We start from the raw sequence: 22135 nt of genomic DNA, 5'->3' as shown, positions 1-22135 counted from the left end.
ATAAATGAAAATTCATGCATACCCTTTGTAAACCCTTTGTAAAGTAAGACATGTACAATCCATAAAATAACTTTCGTCATTGTACACATTTTCATAGGAAAAAGGAATATGCCAGTTTAAATATGACTTAAAATTAATGCAGTCTGAGTGTTATTTCCATGTGCTATTATCATATTTCCCATAATACACTAATACTTGAAGCTCTGATGCTGTAAGATCATTGACTTACCTTGTGTGTGAAAGCAAAAGGGAAATTTCACTTAGGAAGGCACATAAGGATTGCAACCAGTAGTTTTGCAGATGACAGAGGGAAAAAAATCCCACTCTTCATCATAAGCAGGAGTTGTGAATATTTCCACTGCAAATTTGCAGTTTATGCTACACAACTTTTCTGAGTTCTCTCCGAGATTCATTTACCTTAAAACAAAGACTGATAACATTTTCAGATATAATACTTGGCATTCTAATTATTTCAAGGGGGAAACACTTTTAAAGTATCCTGTAGCAACAAAAATAATCTTTTTTTAAAATTTGTCACAGGTAATAGATGACATGTTTATAACACACCAATAGAATGAAAAAGAGATCATGAAATTTCATCATCCTACTCCACTCCTGGGCCCTACTGGTTTCTTTATGCTAACCAGGTGCCCCAGGGTGAAGTCTCAGAGCAGGGTCAGGCAAGCAAGTCTCCAAACTCTGCATGTGTTTGTTTATGAGGGTGGGGGGAACATTATGCATGTGTAACATTTTTTGTGTGGATACAGATGAAGCCTAGGCTTCCTTTAAGTAATCTGTAAATACTGTGCTCTCACATCTTCTGTGGCCCTGAGGCTGTGGTCAGGGACACAATTGTTTTTAATTCACACTGGACTGTGGTTGTGCCTGCTGCGGGGTCTGCTTTTGATCCCTGACAGCCATTATTTTTTCCCCCCGTTCAAATCCAGCCTTGCCTTGCATCTACCTTTGTGGCCCCTCCAATCATATTTTCCTCTCCCTTCTCCTCCAAGGAAACCCTCAAATTTCAAAGAACGGCTTTTTACAATTCATTGTGAGCAGACATTATGAGCTAGCAGCATAGAGAGACGTGCGCCGTCTCGATGTACTTCACCTGTGTCCAGAGAGAGACCGCCTCTCTTTTCCACAGTGAGGTACTTTTCCTGAGCTGTTGGGAATCTCTTCGGTGTGGCAGGCTGGAACGGGTGCAACAGTTTGACGCAGAAATATGTTTTTGCTGTCTTAGGCCCTAGTGCAGCCCCGGGGTCACCTGCGGTACAGCCCGTGCTCCGCTCTGCCCGCCCGGCGGTGGGCCCCAGGGCAGCCCGCAAACAGCCGGACCTGTGCAGAGCCTCGGATGGCGAGGGGCAGCTGGCACCGAGGAGCTGCTTCGAGAAGAGCCGTCCCCAGGTGTCCCTGAGTGCCCTGCGGCGGCAGCTCCGCTCCGCACAGCCGGTTCCAGCGAGGAAGGGCGGGTGGCGGTGGGATCGGCCCGGCCCCGGCCCCTCCCCGCCGAGGCGCCCCGGGGCCGCCCCGAGCCGCGCCCGCCCCGCCGCCGCCTCGCCCGGGCCGCTCCCGCCATGCGGCTCTGGGTGCTCCTCAGCCTGCTGCTGCTGCAGGACGCGCTGCCACACGGTGAGCCGCCGCCCGACGTGTCCCCCGCTTTGCGAGGCGCCGCCGGCTTCCCTTTTCCCAGCCGTACCCGCCGGCCAGACCGTCCCTGGGACCGGAGCGAGAGCCGTCACGGGAGGGGCGGCGGCGGGGCTCCCGTCCCGCTGGGCAGAGGTGGAGGGAAGGCGGGTTGCTCGCATCATGTGAGGCCAGCAGGTCGCCGAAGCCTCCAGGCGAAAATGTGGGTTTGGGTTTTGGGGAGAGGCGTTCGCAGCAGCCCCGGCTGCTCCTGCCGCCCGCCGTCTTTGGGGTAGAAAGTTTTAGTGCGCGTCCAGTCCCGTGAGGCGCCTGAGGAGGGGACAGGGCTGGACGTGGGACAGCATTGGACGTGGTGCTCGGATTTAAAAAACAACCCAAAAAATTTTGACTTTCTGCATCGTTGTTCGATTGAGAGTATCGAACTTTACTCATAACTTGAGTATTATGAGAAGAGTTCTCATAACTTTTTTCTCACAGCCACTTCAGGCTGTGAGAAAGTCTTGGTGGGGAAGGGACATTCCTAACTAATTCTTGGCTTACGTAGACTTTAACTAGCAAAAGGGAGGCTCTTTTCCTCTTGCAAAATGTGAATGAAAGTATTAATACTTATTTGGAAGAAACAACAAAAAAGTAATTCTGTTGTTTTATTCTGTGGAAGGGCTTGGGGATCAAGGCCTGCATAACCCATGGAAGGGTTTGTAGAGAAATAGGAGGCAGGATCTTAGGTGCGTGGTGAAAGGCAGAAGCGCTTACCACAAGTACTGTAGTAGGTCATAAGGAAAACATTCTTATAAGAACATAAAACATCCTCCACCCTAAGAGCTGATAAACATAGAGACAATTTGTCAGAGGAGGCTGTAGAGTCTCCAGCCTCTGGGAATGTCAGAGCTCAGCTGGACATGGCTCAGAGCAGCAGAACAGAGATGGGAAGGCACTTCCAGAAACCTTTTCCACCTTAGTTTTTCTCACGACTACATGCACAGGAATTGCACTGTGGATCAGAGTGATGTGGGAGAGGATTTCTGCTGAAAGATCTGGTCTGTGGTTATACCACATCAAGAAAAGTGGTTTCTATTTGAGAAGTAGACAATAAAAACACAGAATAAGAAATGAGTTGTAACTCTACAGAAAGATTTCCCAAGTCTCTGTTCTTGTCAGTTTCTTATGTTTATACTGAGGTGTGACTGGGTCCTTCCTGCTCTGCCATCCAGAAGCTTAGCGAGGGCAGAAAGTAACCAGGCATATTTAATAAGAGTTTCTTGTCTAAGGCTAAATATAGAAGTCCTAGTGTAGAAATTGTAATTAGTATAGTGCCAGTTAGTACTGACTTTAGGAGCTGATCAGAGGTCGAAATGAGGCCTTTTCTCAATTAATATTTTTCTAGGTCTTAATTTTATTATATTTTTATATATTATAAGGAATGCTGTTGCATTAAAGCTGTGCAACATTAGGCAGTGCAATGTTATTGAAACAGTGAGGGCTCAGTGCATACCTGAAGTGAGGCAGTGAAATATCCCAAACGTGGCATATTCATGTGCTTGCATAAATGGATTGGTTGACTTTCTTCCCTTTCTTGGGAAAGTCTTGCAGATTGGATAAGAAAATGGAGGATTCTTGGTGATGGTTTCTGTGTTCCTGGAGGAATTTAATTGTGTGTCCTCTTTACCGTGGGTGATAGTGTAGCAGTAAACCTTGTTACCTGGCATAAAAAGACTTCAGCTAAGACAGAAGACAGGATTGTGAGGTGCAGAAGTGGTGCTAGAAGTGGTCAGTAGATATCTGGAAAGACTTACAAGGGAGTGTTGGGAGGGAGCATGGCCACAGCTTTCTTGCAAACTCACCTCTTAGAGAGTTGCAACAGAGGCAGAACCAGGTTTTCTGTGTAGGAAGATAAAAGCTCATCTGATGTGTTTCCCGAAATGCCCCTGCTGTCACCTGCAGGGAAGTACAAGGTCAGGCAGACAAGGCTCTCACTGAGCAGCTGGGAGTGTGGTGTAGGAGGAAAGTGTTCAGACGGGCTGAACTGCAGAAACATGAAACAGAGGGAGCTTGTGTGGAGAGGAAAAACTTAATCTTGAGAAAATCAAAACCAGGCTTCTGGCACTTAAAATTGAAAAGCTTTCATAGGGGAGTCTTTAACAGTTTCTTAAAGGCAGAGTCTCAGGTGTGGCAGAGCACACAGTATGGGATAAAGCATTTCCTAGGAATGAGGTTTTAGGGTTCATGTGCCTTAGAAATAATGTCAGGATCGAGGTTGGCAAAAAGTAGTGGAAATGTCAAAGAGTAGTTTGAACAAATTTCAGTAGGGTTTGATAGGGGGAAAAAAAAAAGAAAAAAGATGGCTGAACCAAAGCTTGTGTGCTGCTACAGAGTAACCTGGAAAGTTCAACAAGGAACTGGAATGGCCAATTTGAAATGGGAATGCTTATTCAAAAGGCTTATGGGGCCTGTCAGTGGAACTTCCCAGTACTATGGCACAGTAGTGTGTTGGAATTCCACTAAGATGGAATAGCTTAAGAGACGTGGCAGTGTGTATTGAAGAAAACTTCTGTGTTAAATCTGTTTCCTGGTGGGTTTTGATGGTAAAAGTCATCAGGGCTGAAATAACCAACCTGGTAACTGACCACCCAATGTGTAGTGACTGCTCTGCTAAGGAGAATCAGAGGGGCAGCAAGGACTGCATAAAAAAGCAAAAGGAAAAATAACTTCCCCTCACATGGGCTGGGTCACACACATTGAGGTGTGGTGCAGAATGCAATTGTTTAGATGGCCACAAATAATGACTTAGAGCTGCTATTCAGAGAGCCCCTCAGAAGAGCAGCAATTTTTTACTTGCTCTGGAGCAGTATTCAAGTAATTGGATTCAGATGTTGTTGTGGAATGGCCTTACTGTAGTTCTAATATTCTTTCAGGAATAATAAAAGACAAAGAAACCACTGATGTCTTTAATTTTGGAAGGGGGAATTACATAAGAGGAGGAGGTGCCTTAACTCACATGTGGGTTAAATATAAAAGCCAGAATAAAGCAGACCAAAAGAGCTTGAGAAACGACTTACAAAAGGTTAAAACCAGCCATAAATCCTTTTTCTTCTTCTGGTGTACCCTGGTGGGGCAGGGAGACATGGCTGCAGAATTTTCATGACTGGTTGGAATGGGCGGTAAGAAAGAGCATCTATAGACAGTGAAATTTAAAAATTTATCTGTGTACACCCATGTTCACTATGGAGGTGCTTAGAGAGATTTTAATGACAAATGTGACATGATAAGCATGGAAGAAAATTAGAGTGCAGTATTCTACGAAGCACTGTAAGAGCAGATTCTGAAGTAGAATTTTTCTCTATTGGGAGACTCATTAGAGGACATCTCATTAATATGCCAGAAGAATCAGTGAGAGAGAAAATTAGCAACAGAAACTGTTTAAGTGCCAAGATGTTATGATATACACCTGAGGTGTAAAAGAAATTTTAATGTGAAATTGGTGAAGCCTTAACCCAGATGCATAGCTTGTCTTTTCCCAGAGAAGGGCAGTGAAGCTGATAAAGGGTCTAAGAGGGCAAGTTCTGTGAGGAGTGGCTGAGGGAGCTTGCTTAGCCTGGAGAAAGGGGGCTCAGTGATGACTTCATCACTCTCTACAACTGCCTGAAAGAAGGTGGTAGCAAGGTGGGGTTTGGCCTGTTCTCCCAGGCAGCAAGTGAGAGGACGAGAGTACAGAGACTCAGTCTGTGCCAAGGAAGGTTCGGGTTGGGCATTAGGAGGAATTTCTTCACAGTAGGTGTGATTAGACATTGGGATGAACTGCCAGTGGAGATGGTGGGACCACTGTCCCTGAAGGTGTTTAAGGAAGGACTGGATGGTACTTAGTGCCATGGCCTAATTGACATTGTGGGTTTTGGTCAAAAGTTGGACTTAATGATCTCAGTGGTCTTTTCCAACTGAATTGATTGTGATATCACTGCATATCACTACATCATATCATATAACTATACCTTTCCAGGGAAATGGAACATCCCAGTATTTTACAGTATTTGGAGGAGGTAGAGGCCCAAAGCCAGATGTCTGTATTCTATAAACTGAAACTGAGCTCATGAATTGCTGAAAAGTCAGTATGGCTTTGGCATGACTGCCTTTCTCTCTTTTTTTTTTACTTTCTTTTTTTCTTTTTTTTTTTTTTTTCCTTTAGAAGTTTTGTTCTTCAGATCTGCTGAGGTTTTCTGAGGACTTTTTGTAAGAGTGTGGCCATGGATGAGTTGGTTGATGTAGCTGGATTCCCAAAGGCTTTTATTAAGCCTGTTGTAAAAAATTCCTTGGGAACCAATGTGCTGTGAGACAAGGGAAGACCTCTCATTTAGTAACTAATAGGAAATAAAGAGTAGGAATTAGCCTCTTTGCCATATGGATAGAATTGCTTTTAACTGGCTGAATTGAACAGGGATCTTATAAGGCACATGCTTTTCAGCATGTTTAAGTATCTGTTAAAAGAAAAGAAAACTGTCAGTAAAGAGTCGTTGAATTATCTCAATTTTGAAAGACTGGGCAGGGAAAATAGGACTTCAGATTTCATGTTGGTGGATGCCAAATAACACAAACTGTTCTAACTTCATGTATGCCTTGATGGGTTTCTACTTATGAATTTTTAACCAATAGTTCCTACTTGGGAAAGTGGTCTTGGGATTACACTTGATTATTTTAAAAAAAGTCTGCTCCTGTTATTGCTGTCTTGAAAAGTAATGAGCTGTTTAGACAGGAAAGAAGACACCATTAATATGTACAACTAGATCTGAGCATACCTTGAACATGGTGTACAGTCTGCTTTTGTGTTCTTGCCATCACCCAAATGTGTTGTAAGATGCATATTCTTTACAGGAACAATTGGAGTAGGACTTGTCAGTCTGGAAAGAAAATTAGTCAAAAACCCTCAAGTTTTGTAAAAGTATATGTGTTAGAGAGAATGTTGTTGGAGAAATTTGGATATTCATTTTATACAAAAACAAGAAGGCATCTGGTATTTATATGTAATTTGTGTAATTTTCAAAATTGACCAGACAAATCAATGAAGGAAAACATCCAAGGACAATATAATAAAGAAAAATACAAAAAAATCCCCAAACCCAAAACCAGCCAAGCACAACAAAATGGTGACAACTGTGGTTCACAGACCCCCTTGAGCTAAAGGTTCTTGGAAGTTTAGGAGAGTAGTATCAAAGGAGCAGAGATGGTTGCCCTGTTCCCTGATTGGCATCTAACACTAGGTGGCGTCAGTGCAAATAATTTTGGCCTGGTCCAAAGTAGCCTTTCTAATGTAATGTAAAGGAAAAATGCTACAAATTCCTGGTTTTTAAATTTGTGCTCACAAGGCACTGTGTTGTTTAAAATAAATGTGTTGTAGATCAGCCTGGACTTGGAAAAGTCAAAGCTGATGCAGTGCAAGGTGTCCAGCTGGGGTTTGAGGTGGGTCACAGGAGCCATCAGTGGCAGGAATCTGGAAGTCCTGCTGTTCATACTGGCAGCCTGTACCAGTTTTAATTATGCTGAGTATATAAATATGCTGAGTTTTTCATTCCAGAGGGAGCCTGTTGATGGATTTATACAATGAAATACCTCAGCGTTTCCATGTGGAAAACAAGAATTAGCTGTTGGGCGCAGTTAGTGGTGTTTCTGGTGTCTGGCAAAAGTAGTTTTAGGCTTGTTTCACAGAAGAACTGTGCTTCCTGATGTCAGTTAAAGTTGGAATTTTTTGTTTGTTTTTACTTTTAAATATTTGAGACACCTCACCTTTTCTTTCTGCTTCCTTTGTTTGTTAAGGCAACTAGGCATCCTTGTTGTCTCTAGGAGGTAATGAAATCTCTTATTGTTTGTCTCTAAATAAGATTCTGTCTTCCTCTGGACTGTCAAAATAAATGGATCTTATGGGGAAGTGACAACTTAAGTAAGTCACCTTCAAGTGACTGAAGTATCACTTGCATTTCAGTAATTACTGTAAACTAAGAAACCTGCATCACTATTAGTATTTTATAAATTGTCATGAAGTTCTACACTTGTGAGTTCTTCATGTGTCCCTTATGGAAGTGTGGTGTATGAAGAGCTCCTGCAGAAGTGATGGGCATGTGGCATGAACGTGGAGAGCTTGTGTTGCATTGAATGCTGCATGGCAATGCCAGGAGGTGGAAATGACAAAAGTGGCTGCAGATAGAAGTGCTGTATTTCTTTCCCTTACCAATTGTAAAGTTTTCATACCTTGCATATTTCTCTATTTATGTAAGAGTAAATTTTCCACATGTTCTTGAAAGCTCTCTTTTTTTTTTTCCTTTTTCCCCAGGAAAATGGGTCATGACAGACTTCAAAAACTTAAGGAAGTTAACTCTTACTAAGTTCTCTGCATCTTTTCTAGGAAGAACAAAACTTCAGTTATTCTCTGGGATGATAAGATTTTTTTTTTTCCCCCAAAGGACTATATAAACTTTTTCTAATCAGTAACATTGCCTTCTTTTCTTTATTTTACCAGTTATTGGACAGCCTGCGAAGAGTAAGCGTCCCAAAGAACCTGGAGAAAACAAAATTAAGCCTGTTAACAAGAAAGTAAAACCCAAGAATCCCAAAATGAAGGAGAGGGAGTCTGTGGACTCCTCTTTGAAGTCGCAGTCCATACTGACACAGGTGATGGATAAAGGTCATTTCCAGAAACCAGCTGCCACCTTAAGTCTGGCTGCAGGACAAAGCATAGAGCTGCGATGTAAGGGGAGTAATGTTACTTGGAAGTATCCTTCTTATTTAGACACTTTTAAAGACTCCAGACTCAGGTAAGCTATGTTTTCATTTTTTGCAGGAAAAATCCAGAACTTTTTTTTCTCTTACTGTGTTTAACACCACTGGTAGTTTTGTTTGTTTGTTTACATTTTTACAATCACAATGTTCTATCTAATAGTTTTTAGTGTCCGCAAAGAGAATGAGCAACTTTTAGTCATCCCCAGTTACTGCCTTGTGATGTGCACTGTGGGATAGTCTTACAGCATGTGAGCTGTTTCCTTCAGAGGAAACTAAAATGAAGATGATGTTCACCATTGTGCTCCAGCCTCAAACAGGGAACCATGTTAGTGTTGGTCCAAAGTAAAACTCTTAGAATGTGTGTGTGGATGTCAGGTGCTCACTACCAACTCTGATCTGCAGAGATCTGCTTGTGTTGGGCTGTACTGGTTTCTAATGTGGCTACCATGTGAGGTAGGAAGGTTAATTTCCTGAAGAGACTCAAACCCACATCTCTTAACTAGCAAAAAATATACCAGCCTTTAGGAGCAAGTGAGAGTAGTGGTTCAGTCAGAGTTGCCTTTGCATGCAAAACAAAATTGCAGGGCTTGTGTTGCATCAGAGTTTAATGCTGGGGGTTGTCACTTTAAATCAAGGAAAGCTTTTCTTTTCATCTTGTGACATCTTAATGAAAACCCAGAAAGATTTGCTAGAGCAGGAAGAGGGACTGACTGCCCCACCATCTGAGTGTCCTGTTGCTCTGAACATCTTTTCTGAGACTCTCCATACATTGCCCTCCTGGTTTTTCAGGGTAGTACATGTAGCTAAATGTAGATTAAATGTAGTAATTTAGTTCTGTATTAGAAAGAGGAGGGGCATATAAGGAGCTTAAGGATGTCTTCCACAGGCATTTTATTGCTCTGAGAAGTGTTTGTTTTCACTGGCTGTTTTATGGAGACTGTGAAACACTGTGAGTGATACCCAAAGAAAGAACAGTTAGGAGATTTTCTTGGATTATTAGGTGAGAGGGGCACAGAGATATAAGATATAAGTCAACATTTGTCAGCTGCTCTTGTCCTGTCGTTCCTAAATTAAGTACAAGTGTGTATGCTCTCTCTAAGTAACTCAGATTATCTGAATCTCAGTGTACATTATTAGTACATTATTTACAGATGTGATGTTACCTTAAAATTACTCCCAGTTAATTAGTTTTTCAGATATATTCTTCTTTCCACTTCTCTTTCTCAAGGGGATTGTTGATAAATGGCAGTTACCCACTGTGCTCTCTAGCACATCCTCCTGTAATTCATGAGCCAGTTCTCTGTGCCATTATTTGCTTGTCCCTTGTTGGCGGAGGCGCCTAAGGACTGAGCTGAGTGCAAAGCTTCTGCCGCAGTGAGTTACAGCAGCAAGCTGCTTCCTGCTGTGAGTTTATCACACCAATATCTGTCAAAAGGCCTCTTTAACCTGCTACTGCTTATTCTTTTGCAAGGAATACTGTTCTATCCAGGTTTCTTTCAGCAGGTGGCGTTTATTAGCTGCAGTACAGACCTGGCCTCCCAGCAAGCCAGAGTTGGATGAGCAAACCAGCAGGGAGTGTGCATGTATTTGGTGGTGGTCATCGTTCTCAAGTCTGTCTTAATGTTTTGTGCATTTGCAGATAGGTTGCTGGCATGGTTTGGTCCTGTAGACCTTCAGGCCATGCCATCTGAGTGTCAGATCTGGCATTGAAGAAGGCAGGGTGAGTTTTCAGGGTTTTTGGAGAGGAATCTGAATGCTTCCTAATAGGTTATTTGACTGTCCGTTCCTCTCATGCAAAATTAAGTGTTCTCTGTTGATGCATGTGGGATAAAATAGAAGAAATTGAGATAGTTTGGGAAAACAGAAAAAATATATTTATGTCATGATTGTGTAATTTTCTGGTTTCCAGTTTGAAGTCGTTTGGGATCCTGTTGCTTCAGCAATTTACATTTCTATACTCAGTCAAGTTAACAGTGGCAATTTAACTATACAACAAAAGTTAGTTGCGCCACATAAAATAAGTGCTATAAAATATTTTGACTGGGTAGATGTAACTTGCCTAAGTATTTATTTTCTTTTAGAAGTATGTAAGGCATATACTTAAGGATCTGTATTGAAATATAATGGTCGTTGCTTTTGAAATAAGTTGTTAAAGCAGTAAGGCTGTGTTTGACTAAATAAACAGTTTTGAATGCAAGCAGAATATCCTAAAATTAACTAGAGAAATTGAAAACATAGATTAGAAGCAGATTTCAGAGTCACAGAATACTAATAATTTATGGAGACACTGACCATAGAATCCTGTGCTGTTACATTTTCATCACATTTTTAGCATGGCTTTGCTAATTATCTCAAGGTCTTTGCTGTAGTGCTAATAGGTGCCTATGAGACAAAGTCTGCTCTACAGAATGTGAAATTTGAAATTTGTGTTCTGTGGTTTCAGAAAGGTTTGATGGATTTTGACTGGAAGTACCATAAATGTACCATGTTACTTAGATCACTTGGCAGCGTTCATAGGTGAGCTGGCACCAGAAAAGGTCAGCAAAGCTACGACCTTTCAAGAGGAGCTTAGATCTTTCTCATGGAATAAACAAGACCATGCACCAAGCATCAACTGCAGTAGGCAATTAAAAAAAAAAAAATTAATACATTACCTTCATTATTTTAAAACAAAATTATGAATATAGGGCAGAGGGAGGAGATTCAGAAAACTTATTAGCAAATAATAGCCTACAGCAGAAATTGTTTAATCATCTAGGTAGATGTATGTCCAAAATCTTCTAAAATTTTTTGAGTACTTAAAGACCAAGTATTAGGTAATCCCTTCATTACCAGTTAGTGAGATGTGGGGCAAAACCCCAGCTAATTAACTGGGCCTTTTTTACCTTAGATTTCCATGAGGGTCTTGCTGGACTTGGGGCACTGGTGCAAACCAGAATTGATGTCAGCAGCAGGGGGATATGATGGGGCCAAAAAGAGGTCATGGAAAATGAAGGAATGGGTTGGTGTGCCAGAGGAAAAGTGAAAAGGAGGAGAGACACTGGTTATGAGATCCCTGCAGTTGCTGGGGACTAATGACTACAATCTTCTGTTCATAGCAATAGATGCTCAGGCACCAGTTCTTACTTTTCCCTTAAATAATAGAAGGCATGTGCAAATTTGACTACTCTGGCATTTTGGCTTGCAACTAGTTAAATTAGCATCAATGTCATGTATTTTCTATGGGTGGTTGCAAAAAGAAGTAGGGATAAAACCCAGATGTTTTGCCTCCATGCTATGCTTACCACATTTTTAACTCACCCATATGGTAAGGAGAATACAGCAATCTGGGAGACAATATGCCTTTTCTTAAGAGGAAGATTTTTCATTAGAAAAGCCATTTCTCTAGTATTAGTGGCTGTGTTTTCATTGAGTTTGTCCTTGTAGGTGTACTCTACAACCTGGTAAATAAAATATTTTACTTGCCGTACTAGAGAGTCTCGGTTTTTAATGGGTCTGGAGCTGTTACATGTGCTATAATTATCATATCTGAGGGAGTGAGAGATGCTAAGTGAAAGGAGTAGGAGGACTCTGACTGCTTCTTGCTGAGATGGAGCGGAAATTCAGCCTTTCCACTGCTCTAACTGGAGTACACAACAGTACACACTGAAACAATTTACTTAGCTGTAGAATGTGTCATACAAGTGTAGTGTGCCATATAACTCTGAGAGAAAGCTCAAATCATGCAAACATGGTTCCCTGCTTGAGGACACACACAAGTTTGCTGCAGAACTTCAGAACTAGCCTGTTAGCTGTAATGCTCTCTTGCTTCGTGCACCACTTACATACTTTTTGTCTGAAAATTTTGTGTGCTGGCTGAACTGGCCAAAAACAATGGTGGTGTTAACAAAGGTTGCTCTTGCACCCCCAGTATGGAAGGGCTGGAATGCTGTTTTGTAAGACTGTGAATAACAAATTAATGAGTGGAGGCTCACCCAGAAACTGGATCAACAACATAAGAGAGGGATAAAAATAAGAGCAGGCAGATTTTCCCTTTACTAAAGCTTTATAGCAGAAAGCTGCTCTGACTTCACCCAGTCTCTGTGCTGCCTGGTTGGAGCATGGGTTTCCCCTGCTGAAGACCAGCTGCATTTGACTTCATCTGATAAGTAAACTGACACAAAATGGGGCTGCTCTGATGGAAGAAGCTGGGGCAAACAGATGGGCATGCATCACATGTACATTCCTGTGAGAGGAGAGTGTCTGGACAGGAGCACTCCCACAAATATTGAGGAAACTGGGTGTGGTGGGGGCCAGAGTTACACTGAAATTAGACTGCTTTCACCGAATGCAGTGAGTGCATCCCGCAGGCTTAGTGGGATGTCAGTTGTGCTCATGTGTACAACTAAATTTGATTTTGCTGCTTATGCTTTGAAGTTTAAAAGCTAAGGATTTTTGTCTTGTGTAAAACAGCAAGATGTTATGTTCCTGTCCTAGTGAGCGTGTATTTGAGATAAGCTCTCTTTTGTCAGTATGAATGCAGCTACTTGAGAGTAGTTGGGTAGATGCTCTTTGAGTGATGCTATGTACACTGTCTTTGTAGATATTTTTTATATAAATATATATTTTAGCTTCTAAATGTGGCATAGTTTTCTGGCAAAAAATCTTCCGAACTTTATTTAAAGTTTAATAAGATGAATGTATGGAATAAGATTTTGGGCTATGTTTCTAGTTTCTTTAAACAGTCTGGTAATGTTTGTATATAAAACATTTTTTATTTTGTGACATCTACTATACAGCAAAATTTTGGCTTCTGGGTCAGATTTCTCAGCATCTTAAATACTGATGGAATACTAATGAAATGATACATTACCCTGGAAATATTGGTCAGCTGCAGGATTTACCATTTATACTTTATTTTATATGGCCTATTTTGTCTGCTTAATATGGTCATGTCTCAAGTTTCAACATCTGCACTCTCAGATGCCAGGTTTTGTTATTGCATGTTTGTGGATGACTACCTTGCTAGGTTATTACTGAATAGCTTGTTCACAGTTAAAAAGAACACATTGTACAATAATTAATTAACTCTGACCTTATTTTGCTATCTGTTGGGATTTCAAGCTATAGCTCAGTGTCTGCATTAATGATTGGAGGCAAAAAAGTTCTGGCATAATGGTTTCTCTGTATTGTAGACATTTATTACTTGATCTTTGGAGAACATTTTATTCTGAGGTTGTCATATAGCCTGTGAAATGTGAATTGTGAAACTAAATAGTAATAATACAGACTAGGACATGTTTTGGGTTTATCTTTCCTTCCTTTTGGGTATGATACACAGCATGTTCTCTTGCACAGATAGGAATCTCTCAAAAGTTATCAAAAAACTGAAGATAGTTTATAATGTAAGGTAGTGCATATATTAAAAATGGAAAGGCTACTGCACCATAATTACATGATTCTAAAAAATGGAATCAGACAAGGTTGTGTACAACAAGTGCATTAGTGGATAGGAATTGCCTGTTTGTTGAGGCAGACCTCACAACTGCCCTGTGGTGGATCCATGTGTGTCTATGTTGGTGTGGATCTAATGGTGTCAGAAGGCTTAGTGGAAAAGGCAGTTCTCAGTTATCTCTGTTTGAGGTGTGCATTTGGTGTCCTTCTAATCTCTTAGCTGCTGGCCTGGCTGAAGGCTGAGTATTGGGTTATGTGGACTGCTGCTTGTGGTTGCTGTGATTGTGCAAACTGCTGGCAGAGCACCTGGGGAGCCAGAACTTCTGGGAAGCACATGCAGCTGAAGTGGTGGCCTCTGTTTAAACAGTTAGTCTGCCTGCAATGGACAGTTAAGCAAAACTCTTAAAAAAGGATAAAAATTTCTTCAAAGATGCTAATCCCGGAAAGAAATTATTCAGTCAGGTATCTGCCTTGCAGAATAACTACCACATTAGTAAGAATTAGGAGGGTAATAAATATTCAAAAATCCCACAGTTGAATGAGAGCTGTTCAGACTTCATGCAAGCTGTCTAATTGTCCAAGTCCCTGTCAAAACAGTAAAAAGAAGTTCATTATCAAATACCTGACTGGGAAAAATAATTCCTGACTTGGCTAGAAAGAAATTACCTTGTAACTGAATGTCTTGCAAAGGAAAGAGGGAGCCCTTCATAATCTAGATCCACTACCACGAGAGGCAGCTTGTTGAAAAGAACATTTTTAAGGGTTGGAGCAGCAGCAGAGTGTATCAGTACTGCCACATGGCTCTGCTGACAGGATTCTCTCAGAACTGGTACTCTTGGGCCACTGCTTTTGCAATCCATCAAAAGTCAACCCATTAGATTGCCAGCCACGCCACCATCTGTCTGCCAGAAAGCCAGGAAGGTAAACCTTGAAATAGGTAAAAAAAGAACAAGATGAGGCTGTAGCTGCTGTATTTCATAAGATGGGACCTTTGCCTTTTAGAATAATTGTCAGTATCTACGTATATGTCTACATATTTGTAAATATTTTGCACATTTACAAACGTCATTCCACTGAGAGATGTGCCTGGGAAATTCAGGAGAAGGAAAAAAACAAAAAAGCAAATCAAGTCTGAAATAATCACACAGGCTGAATTTTGTGTAGTTACGAGATGGCCCTGCCAGTACACCTCCAGCAGTTCTCAGGGTCATGCTCTAAAATAGCCAAAGGATGTGGAGGAAACTCCAGTGGGGCGACTTAGACCACAGGAGTAGTTGATGCAAAATGACTTGATTTGCAGGACAAATACAAGCTGAGGTAGCAGCTCTTTGCAAGTGGAAACTTGTACTGGTACGTTAAAAATGGGTAAAGTATTCACACAGAAAGAAGGCAGAAGTTATTAAACAAACTCTTAGTAGAATACCTGCTACTAACTACTTGTCAATTAGCTTTGTTAGATTTTATTGAAGCAGTGTTACAGTGTTGAAAAAGGACTGAGATGCATGTGGGTTGATGTGTAGAATGAAGGAAAGGGCTATGCATGGACAAACTAGGCTAAAACATAGATGAACATATGGCCTAGAACAGTCACAGCCCAGTTTCAAAATGGAGACTTGAAGGAATCCAGGAATGAACTGTACAAGAGAAAAGCTTGCAAGCTCTTGTAGATAGTTAAAATCAAGAAAACTGCTCATGTAAGCAGTCTCTGCTGGAGCAAAAGGGGAAGTTGCAACAGAGGTCTGAAACTGAGAAGTGGTCAGTTGCAGAGAAGGAATAAAAAAATCAAAAGTGGAAATGAGCTGACAGAAATATACAGGGAAGTACATCTGTGCTTGTCCTTGCCTTTTGTTTTTGTTTCTCCACAGCATAAAGCAGCTTGACAGGTACAGTCAGCTGATCCTTGCAAACTCCACTGCAGCAGACACAGGTGAATACAGCTGCTGGCTTCAGCTGTGCAATGGTAACAAATGCAGGAAGGATGAGACTAAAACAGGGTCAACATACATCTTTTTCACAGGTAATTACCTCACTGGGGGATTATGAATGGAAATATATTTGCTGGTAAGACAGGAATAAAGCTTACATCAGTGATTTCATTGTCAAGATTTTACTGACACAGTTTTCATCTGTTTTTAGTGGATATTAATGAAGACTCTGCTGGTGAGCAGAAAATTACTTGCTTAGTGTGATTTTTTTTGAGTCCATTTTCCCTCAGATTATGCAAAATACCCAAAGTAATGGATAATGCAATGAAAAGCACATACCTTATAAGACACTTTCTGAGAATTTTCTACAAAACTAATAAAAAATGTTTGAATTCTTGAAAATATGTCTTGATAAAGAAAATAAATATGTGCAGAAGATTCATTTTGTCATGGCATTCAGATGGCCCCATAGATTCTCCCCCACTGCCACTTCATTCCAGTTACTTGCACTACCTTAAAAAACTGGATAAGGCCACAATTTCTCTGAGGAGTCATTATAGCATGTTGAGAGGCAAGACACTCTTCAAGTGCACGTCATGTCCCCCAGAGCCTGTGCACAGTTTATTGCTGCTTGGTACAATAGAGCTGAAATCAAATGGTTCATTTTGTCTTCTGGAAAGCGTTCTGAATAGTGAAACAACCTTTGATGCCTCATTAGAGCTAAAGTATTTGTGGCTAGAAAATGGTTTAGTACAAAATGTTAAGGTAGGATTGTTTGCAATACATTTTGGAGTGAAATTGGACCATGAGAAAGAAGAGCTTAATGTTTTTAGGATACATTCCTTAGAAAGGCTGGAATAAACTTTTCAGTCAAATTATTATGTAAATGCTCGTGCTAGAAAGAGGAATTTCAGATTTAGGTTTCCAAGAAGCATGCCAATTATGGAAATACTCCTTAACTGTGATTCTGAGGGCACTAAATATTTCTTCTACTTAGGACAGTAGATTTACTGTTTGATTAAACAGTTTGCCTAAAAGCACAGGTATAAAAAGTCTGTAGCTTCAAAAAGTATCTTTTTCTGATAGTCCTTATCTTACCAGTGGTGATGGGATAAGTATCTGGAAGCTTACTAAAAGACATTCCAAAGATTTTCTTAAGATTAAAAAAATACTTCATTTTTATTTTCAGTTTAATGTTTTTAAATGCAAGCAATGCTCTTTTTTTCTTTTGTATGTGCATATTAAAATTAAGCCAAAGTTTTTTATTTTAAATATTGCTCGCAGCTATTTTCTCTTGTCAAATGTACTTTTCTTTCTGTTGAACCAAGATGTAATTGTAGCTGTAATAATGTCAACTCTTCTGCACAGACAAAGAGGAACTTTTTGTACCTACTCCCAGTTATTTTGAGATTGTCTACCTGAACCCAGATAAACCTGCAGTCATCCCATGCCGTGTTACTGCTCCTTCAGCAAAAGTGACTCTTCACAGGGAATTTCCAGCAGAAGAAATTGAGACAGATGGAACTGATATTATTTATGATGCAAAGCAGGGTTTTGTCTTCCAGCACCCTACTTCTGATCATAAAGGTATTGTCTACTGCAAAGCAGAGTCACAGGGAGCACCTCAGATTTCCATCAAGTATCACCTACTATATGTGGAAGGTAAAGTGCCATTTTCTCTGTGCTTAAATTGACTCTTCTGCTGACACTAAGAAAATAATTTTTAGAAAGTGAAATTAGTAATGTAATGAGAGCTTTAAAATCTTGCTCAAAAATATATGCGATAAAACATTTATCAGGTTAGATTCCAGCAAGTTTCCCAGTTTAGAGAGGAAAGCTGCAGGTGTGAAACACCTGTTGCATTAAGCAAACTGAGTCAAAAACTGACTCTCAATTTTATCAGTGTATTTAACTTCAGCAGCTAATTTTTTGTTTCTAAACACTGTCTCAGTACCCAAGGGCCCACCCTCAACCACAATTGCGGTGTCATCCAGTAGAGCCGGACTCGGTGACAGAGTTCATGTTGTCTGCACAGTCCTTGGGGAGCCAGATGTGGATGTGAGCTTCAGGTGGCAGTATCCAGGACAAGAGGTAAGAGGTGAATGCCCTTCCTGAAACGGTTTGTTCTTCACAAAGACAGTGTTTTGAATGCTCTTGCCAGTTCAGGCATGCTGTCAGGAGGAGGCAGCATATCCCCTTTCAACTTCAGCCTGTCTTTCCCTGACAATCTCCCTGAGAAGTTGCCCAGGGATGAAGCTGGAGTGCCCTGTTAGTAAAAATCAAATTCAGCAAAGCTCACTCCTCCATCAGATTTCCATTCCAGAGATACTTGGCCTCTGGCAGCATTTCCAAAGAAAGCCTCAGACAGGGTCAATGCCCACCAGCATCAGGAGGCTGTTCTAGAGCAAGCCACAAGGCCCACTGCTGCCTCTGCATTTTGATATCCCTTCTTTCTCCATGGCTTGGGTGCATGAATTATCCCAGCATAGAATTTTTAAGCTTGCCCATATCCTGAAGCAGAATCTGCTTCTGCCAAGCCTCATCTGAAAGAATCTGTAGGAAACACAGTGTGAATCTGTGGTCTCTTTTCTTGCACAAAATAAGATGTATCTGAGTAGCATCACTGAAGATCCCTTCTCTTTTCCCTCTAACCACCCTCACCAGAGCTCATTTCTTCATCATTCTAGACCCAGCTTGGCCTTCCAAAACTCTGTATCTCATTAGTGTCCACCCTAGTTTTGCATCTTTCCCAGGCTGCCCCCAGCCTGGTTTGCTGGCTGTTATTGGCCCAGTTGGTCACAGTGTTTTTGCTGCACCTGATGCATGCTGGCATGTGCATGTTTACACCTCTCTAGCTCTTATTGAATATAAACAGCTAAAGCATGCAGGTTATCTCCCTTATTTGCTGTGGATACTAGAGCTGCAGTGCAGGGCACATGGGCTGTCAACAGAGGACTACACCCTCTCATTGCACCACCTACAGGGGTGAGAGAGGCTTTGGCCTGTGCCCTGCCTCTGTGCTTATCCACCAGGATAAACTGTCTCATCTCAGCTCCAGCTGTGCCTGGGGATAGGGAGGGGAGAGTTGTGTTTGGGTTTCTGCCCCAACAAAAGGATCAAGTAAATGTCAGAGTAGAAGCACTGCAGACTTGTTGAAGACTTAACATTTATTGAGAGCGTTCCATACTGCAAAGAAAAAAGGTGGGGTGGAAGGAGAAGAGACAGGACCATCAGTGATGCTAATCATATAGATCTTTTATGCAAGAAAAAGGACTGACATTGTTCTGAGATTCACTGGATGTTTCCATTCATGCTGCTGCTTTCAGTGCTGGGAGCTGAGGGATGGTTTTGTCTCAGCCCACACCACCCGGCAGCTGGGCTCTCACCTACTGCCTGATTCCTGAGCAGAAGCAGCACATCAGTCCCTGCTTGTCCCTAGGTATGGTGCATAGTGGAGACCCTCCTTTTATCTCTGTAGTCACTAACCTCTCCCTCTGCTTTTTTCCCACTCAGTTTTTTTTTTTTCTTGTTTCCCCTTGCCACTCCTTGACAATTGCATTTGCTTATTCACCTGCTGTGAATGCATACAGATCCACCCTTAATCTGATTCCATGCAACAGGCTTCAAAGCAGGCAGTTAGTTTGAGGAAAAATGGACTAGCAAGAGCCTAACCAGGCAAACAGGGTCCACTTTGTACAGCCTTTACCTTCACTTTCAGTAGGGTCAAGGATGTTCCACTTGCTGTATTTAAGAAGTAACTTTGATTTGAATTAAGTCTGCAGTATTACTTGATTGTAGGTAGCACTTAATTTTCAGACTTGGAACAGGAGGTAGTGCTTTGCTAAGTAGCTTAATTACTTTTAAAGGTTTAAGATTCTCTATTACATTTACAACTGCCCAGAATTTTTATGAGTTTTTTTTTTCTATAGCTGGTAATGCCTGCCACTTCCTAGGCATTCACTGACTGCACTGTGACTCATCCCTAAGTTTCAGGAAGACTGAGAGCTGCCTTTGTACTGGTCATTTGCAAGTGTGAGATTGTAGCTTTGACTCTGCATAAGTGTCTAACTTATCCTATTGCTACATCCAGCTTAAGCCTTGTACCATTCATGTTAGTAAGTGGTTAATCCATCTATGTCACGAGGCAAGGGAAGATGTTTTCCACACAGAAACCTCTCTCTTGCATTTTTATCCCAGTTATTGGTATAGCAGAAGCCAGTATGCTGACTAGCAGCTGCTGGATTTTGGAAAAAAAGCAACTGCCTTAGTCTATCACTGGGCCAATTTGTCTTATCCAGTATTTTGTGACCTCCTGAGGTGCCAGGCAGTGTGACCTCATAACCAGTCCGTTAGAGAACTCCCTTATAGAATTTAAAAAAAAACTCACCTTTTATTTAATAACAAAAAAACCCCAAACCAAAACAAAACAAAAAAAAACCCAAACAAAAAACCAAACCAAGACCAATGACAAAAATCATGATAAAAGCATTTTTTAATATAAATATGGGGGTGGGTTGTATTTTTGGTTTTAAAGTTACATATACATTTTGGAAAGCAGAATGTGAAGATTATTGAGAATTGTTACTGTTTATTTCTCTGTTATCTGATGTAGTGTTTTCTAAAACTAGAGGAGGAATTAGTTTTCAACATGTGACTTGCAGCTATTCACTGTGCTAAAAGATAATGAAAACTCAGTCAGCTACCTCATGCCACTGCTGCTTTCTTTTTGAGACATGCTTCAAGTCTGAAAATGAGCTCACACATTTATCTTGACACCTTCCCCAGGACACCTCACCTGTTTGATCAGGTACCCAAATGCAGCTTTAGTAAGTGGCCTAAAACTGAGCTCATGCACAGGCTCCAGGCAGAGCTTTGGCAAGCCCAGTACCCGTGCTTGGTGTGGAAGAGCCATTGCATTATCCTTATTTGGGATAGCTTATTGGTATTACAGTATTTAATGCAGCAATGTTGCTGCCACTGCCAGACACCTTCAGTTCCCTCACTTAGGGCTGACTTTTGGATAGAGGCTCGTACTCTCCAACCTCCTGCTTCAAGGTGATGGGGAGGTGTCACTAAATACACTTTGTGAAATCACCTATTTTATGTGGGTGGGTTGTTTTTGTTTTGTTTTGTTAACAGTCCAGAAGGCCTGTGATTATTCAAAACTTCTGGAGATTGATAAACAGAGGAATTGGCCATACTACAAGAATCTCAAAGAGCGTTCTTCTTGTGGAGGATTTTGAAGACACAGATGTGGGAAACTATGTTTGTATAGCTCAGAACCTACAAGGAGAAACAACAGTAGCTACCAAAGTTGAACTGAAGTGATAGAAAAGACTTCTGGTTGTGGACTGACCTGTATGTTATTTGACATTATAGCCATTGATTTTCTTTATTAATGTTAAAATGTAGCTTCTCTCTCACTGTTTCTTTTATATGTCAATGCATTTCTTGTTGACTAGCTTGACAGGCCACAACAGAGTTAACTCTGTCCAGCAGTAGCAAGTTGTGAGTTAATGAAACTACAATGAACCATTAAAGTGTAAGTCTGAACATGCCTAGGGTGTGTGCATATTTAGAAACAGGTGCTCTTTGGGCTTTCCTTTGCATATGGTCTTTCCCTCAGACTCTTGCACGAGGTCAACCCGCCGTGTGGAACGTGCAATTTTAACATTAAGAGTACTGTATGTGTTTAAAACAACAACAACAAAAAAGCAAACTAAAAAAGCCTTGTAACAAAGTTAGCCAATAGCAGTTGTTTATTTTGCAAGAATAATTAAATTTCTGAACATTATGAAAACACAAATGTGTCTGTGCCCATTTTCATATGTGTGTAAAGATAAACACAAAATTTTCTCCTGGTGAAGATTAATACCCTCTAGGACCTTAATATATATTTAATATCTCCAGAGACTTGTAAGTAGTTGGGTATGCTCGATTTTCCTTATGTTGTTGCATTCTTACACCCTTGCAATATGTAGCTTTCTTAATAGTTCACTCCTCTTTAGATGTCTGGTGTTATTTTTAGTAAATTAGGTAGAAAATTATGGTTGCTAAGGGTAAAACTTGCATTTATTTATATATTAGCATTTACAGAACAAAAAAAAAAGCAAAAAAGGAAACATTAGAATAATGTTCAGTTTTACAATAGAATTTCTTCTTAGGTTAATAACAAGTTCAACTTCATTATATTAATTTACTTAGGAGAAAAGGAAAGATATTTTCCTTTACACAGAACTATACTGGATTAATAAGCCACTGCTTCTCTCACCCTTGGTTCAGTTACCCGTACAAAGAAAGAGCTTGCCAGAGGAGAAGGTAAGAACTTGATAACAACATTGTTGGACATTTTGGCAATGTTTGGGATT

At 40.9% G+C, this 22135-nt stretch overlaps 1 protein-coding gene across 1 annotated transcript; it reads left to right on the top strand.

The window, feature by feature from the left end:
* The first annotated feature begins 1497 nt into the window (after positions 1-1497).
* On the top strand, positions 1498-21573 carry PDGFRL (platelet derived growth factor receptor like). Its single transcript, XM_059844722.1, has 6 exons — positions 1498-1632; positions 8150-8444; positions 15708-15859; positions 17136-17429; positions 17719-17858; positions 20907-21573. Exons 1-6 carry the CDS (start codon positions 1578-1580, stop codon positions 21093-21095), a joined length of 1125 nt encoding a protein of 374 aa, XP_059700705.1. The 5' UTR covers positions 1498-1577; the 3' UTR covers positions 21096-21573.
* The last annotated feature ends 562 nt before the right edge of the window (positions 21574-22135 follow it).

This window comes from Haemorhous mexicanus, chromosome 4, assembly GCF_027477595.1.
Source record: "Haemorhous mexicanus isolate bHaeMex1 chromosome 4, bHaeMex1.pri, whole genome shotgun sequence".
NCBI lineage: Eukaryota > Metazoa > Chordata > Aves > Passeriformes > Fringillidae > Haemorhous > Haemorhous mexicanus.
This window is presented reverse-complemented; position numbering and strand designations above follow the sequence as displayed.

What these genes read in the sequence shown, in the direction of transcription:
- PDGFRL (XM_059844722.1), top strand. Translation starts at nt 1,578, where the DNA reads ATGCGGCTCTGGGTGCTCCTCAGCCTGCTGCTGCTGCAGGACGCGCTG. An exon ending in TCACCTACTATATGTGGAAG is followed by an intron (nt 17,430 to 17,718) that starts GTAAAGTGCCAT and finishes ACACTGTCTCAG; the next exon opens with TACCCAAGGGCCCACCCTCA. An exon ending in GGCAGTATCCAGGACAAGAG is followed by an intron (nt 17,859 to 20,906) that starts GTAAGAGGTGAA and finishes TTTTGTTAACAG; the next exon opens with TCCAGAAGGCCTGTGATTAT.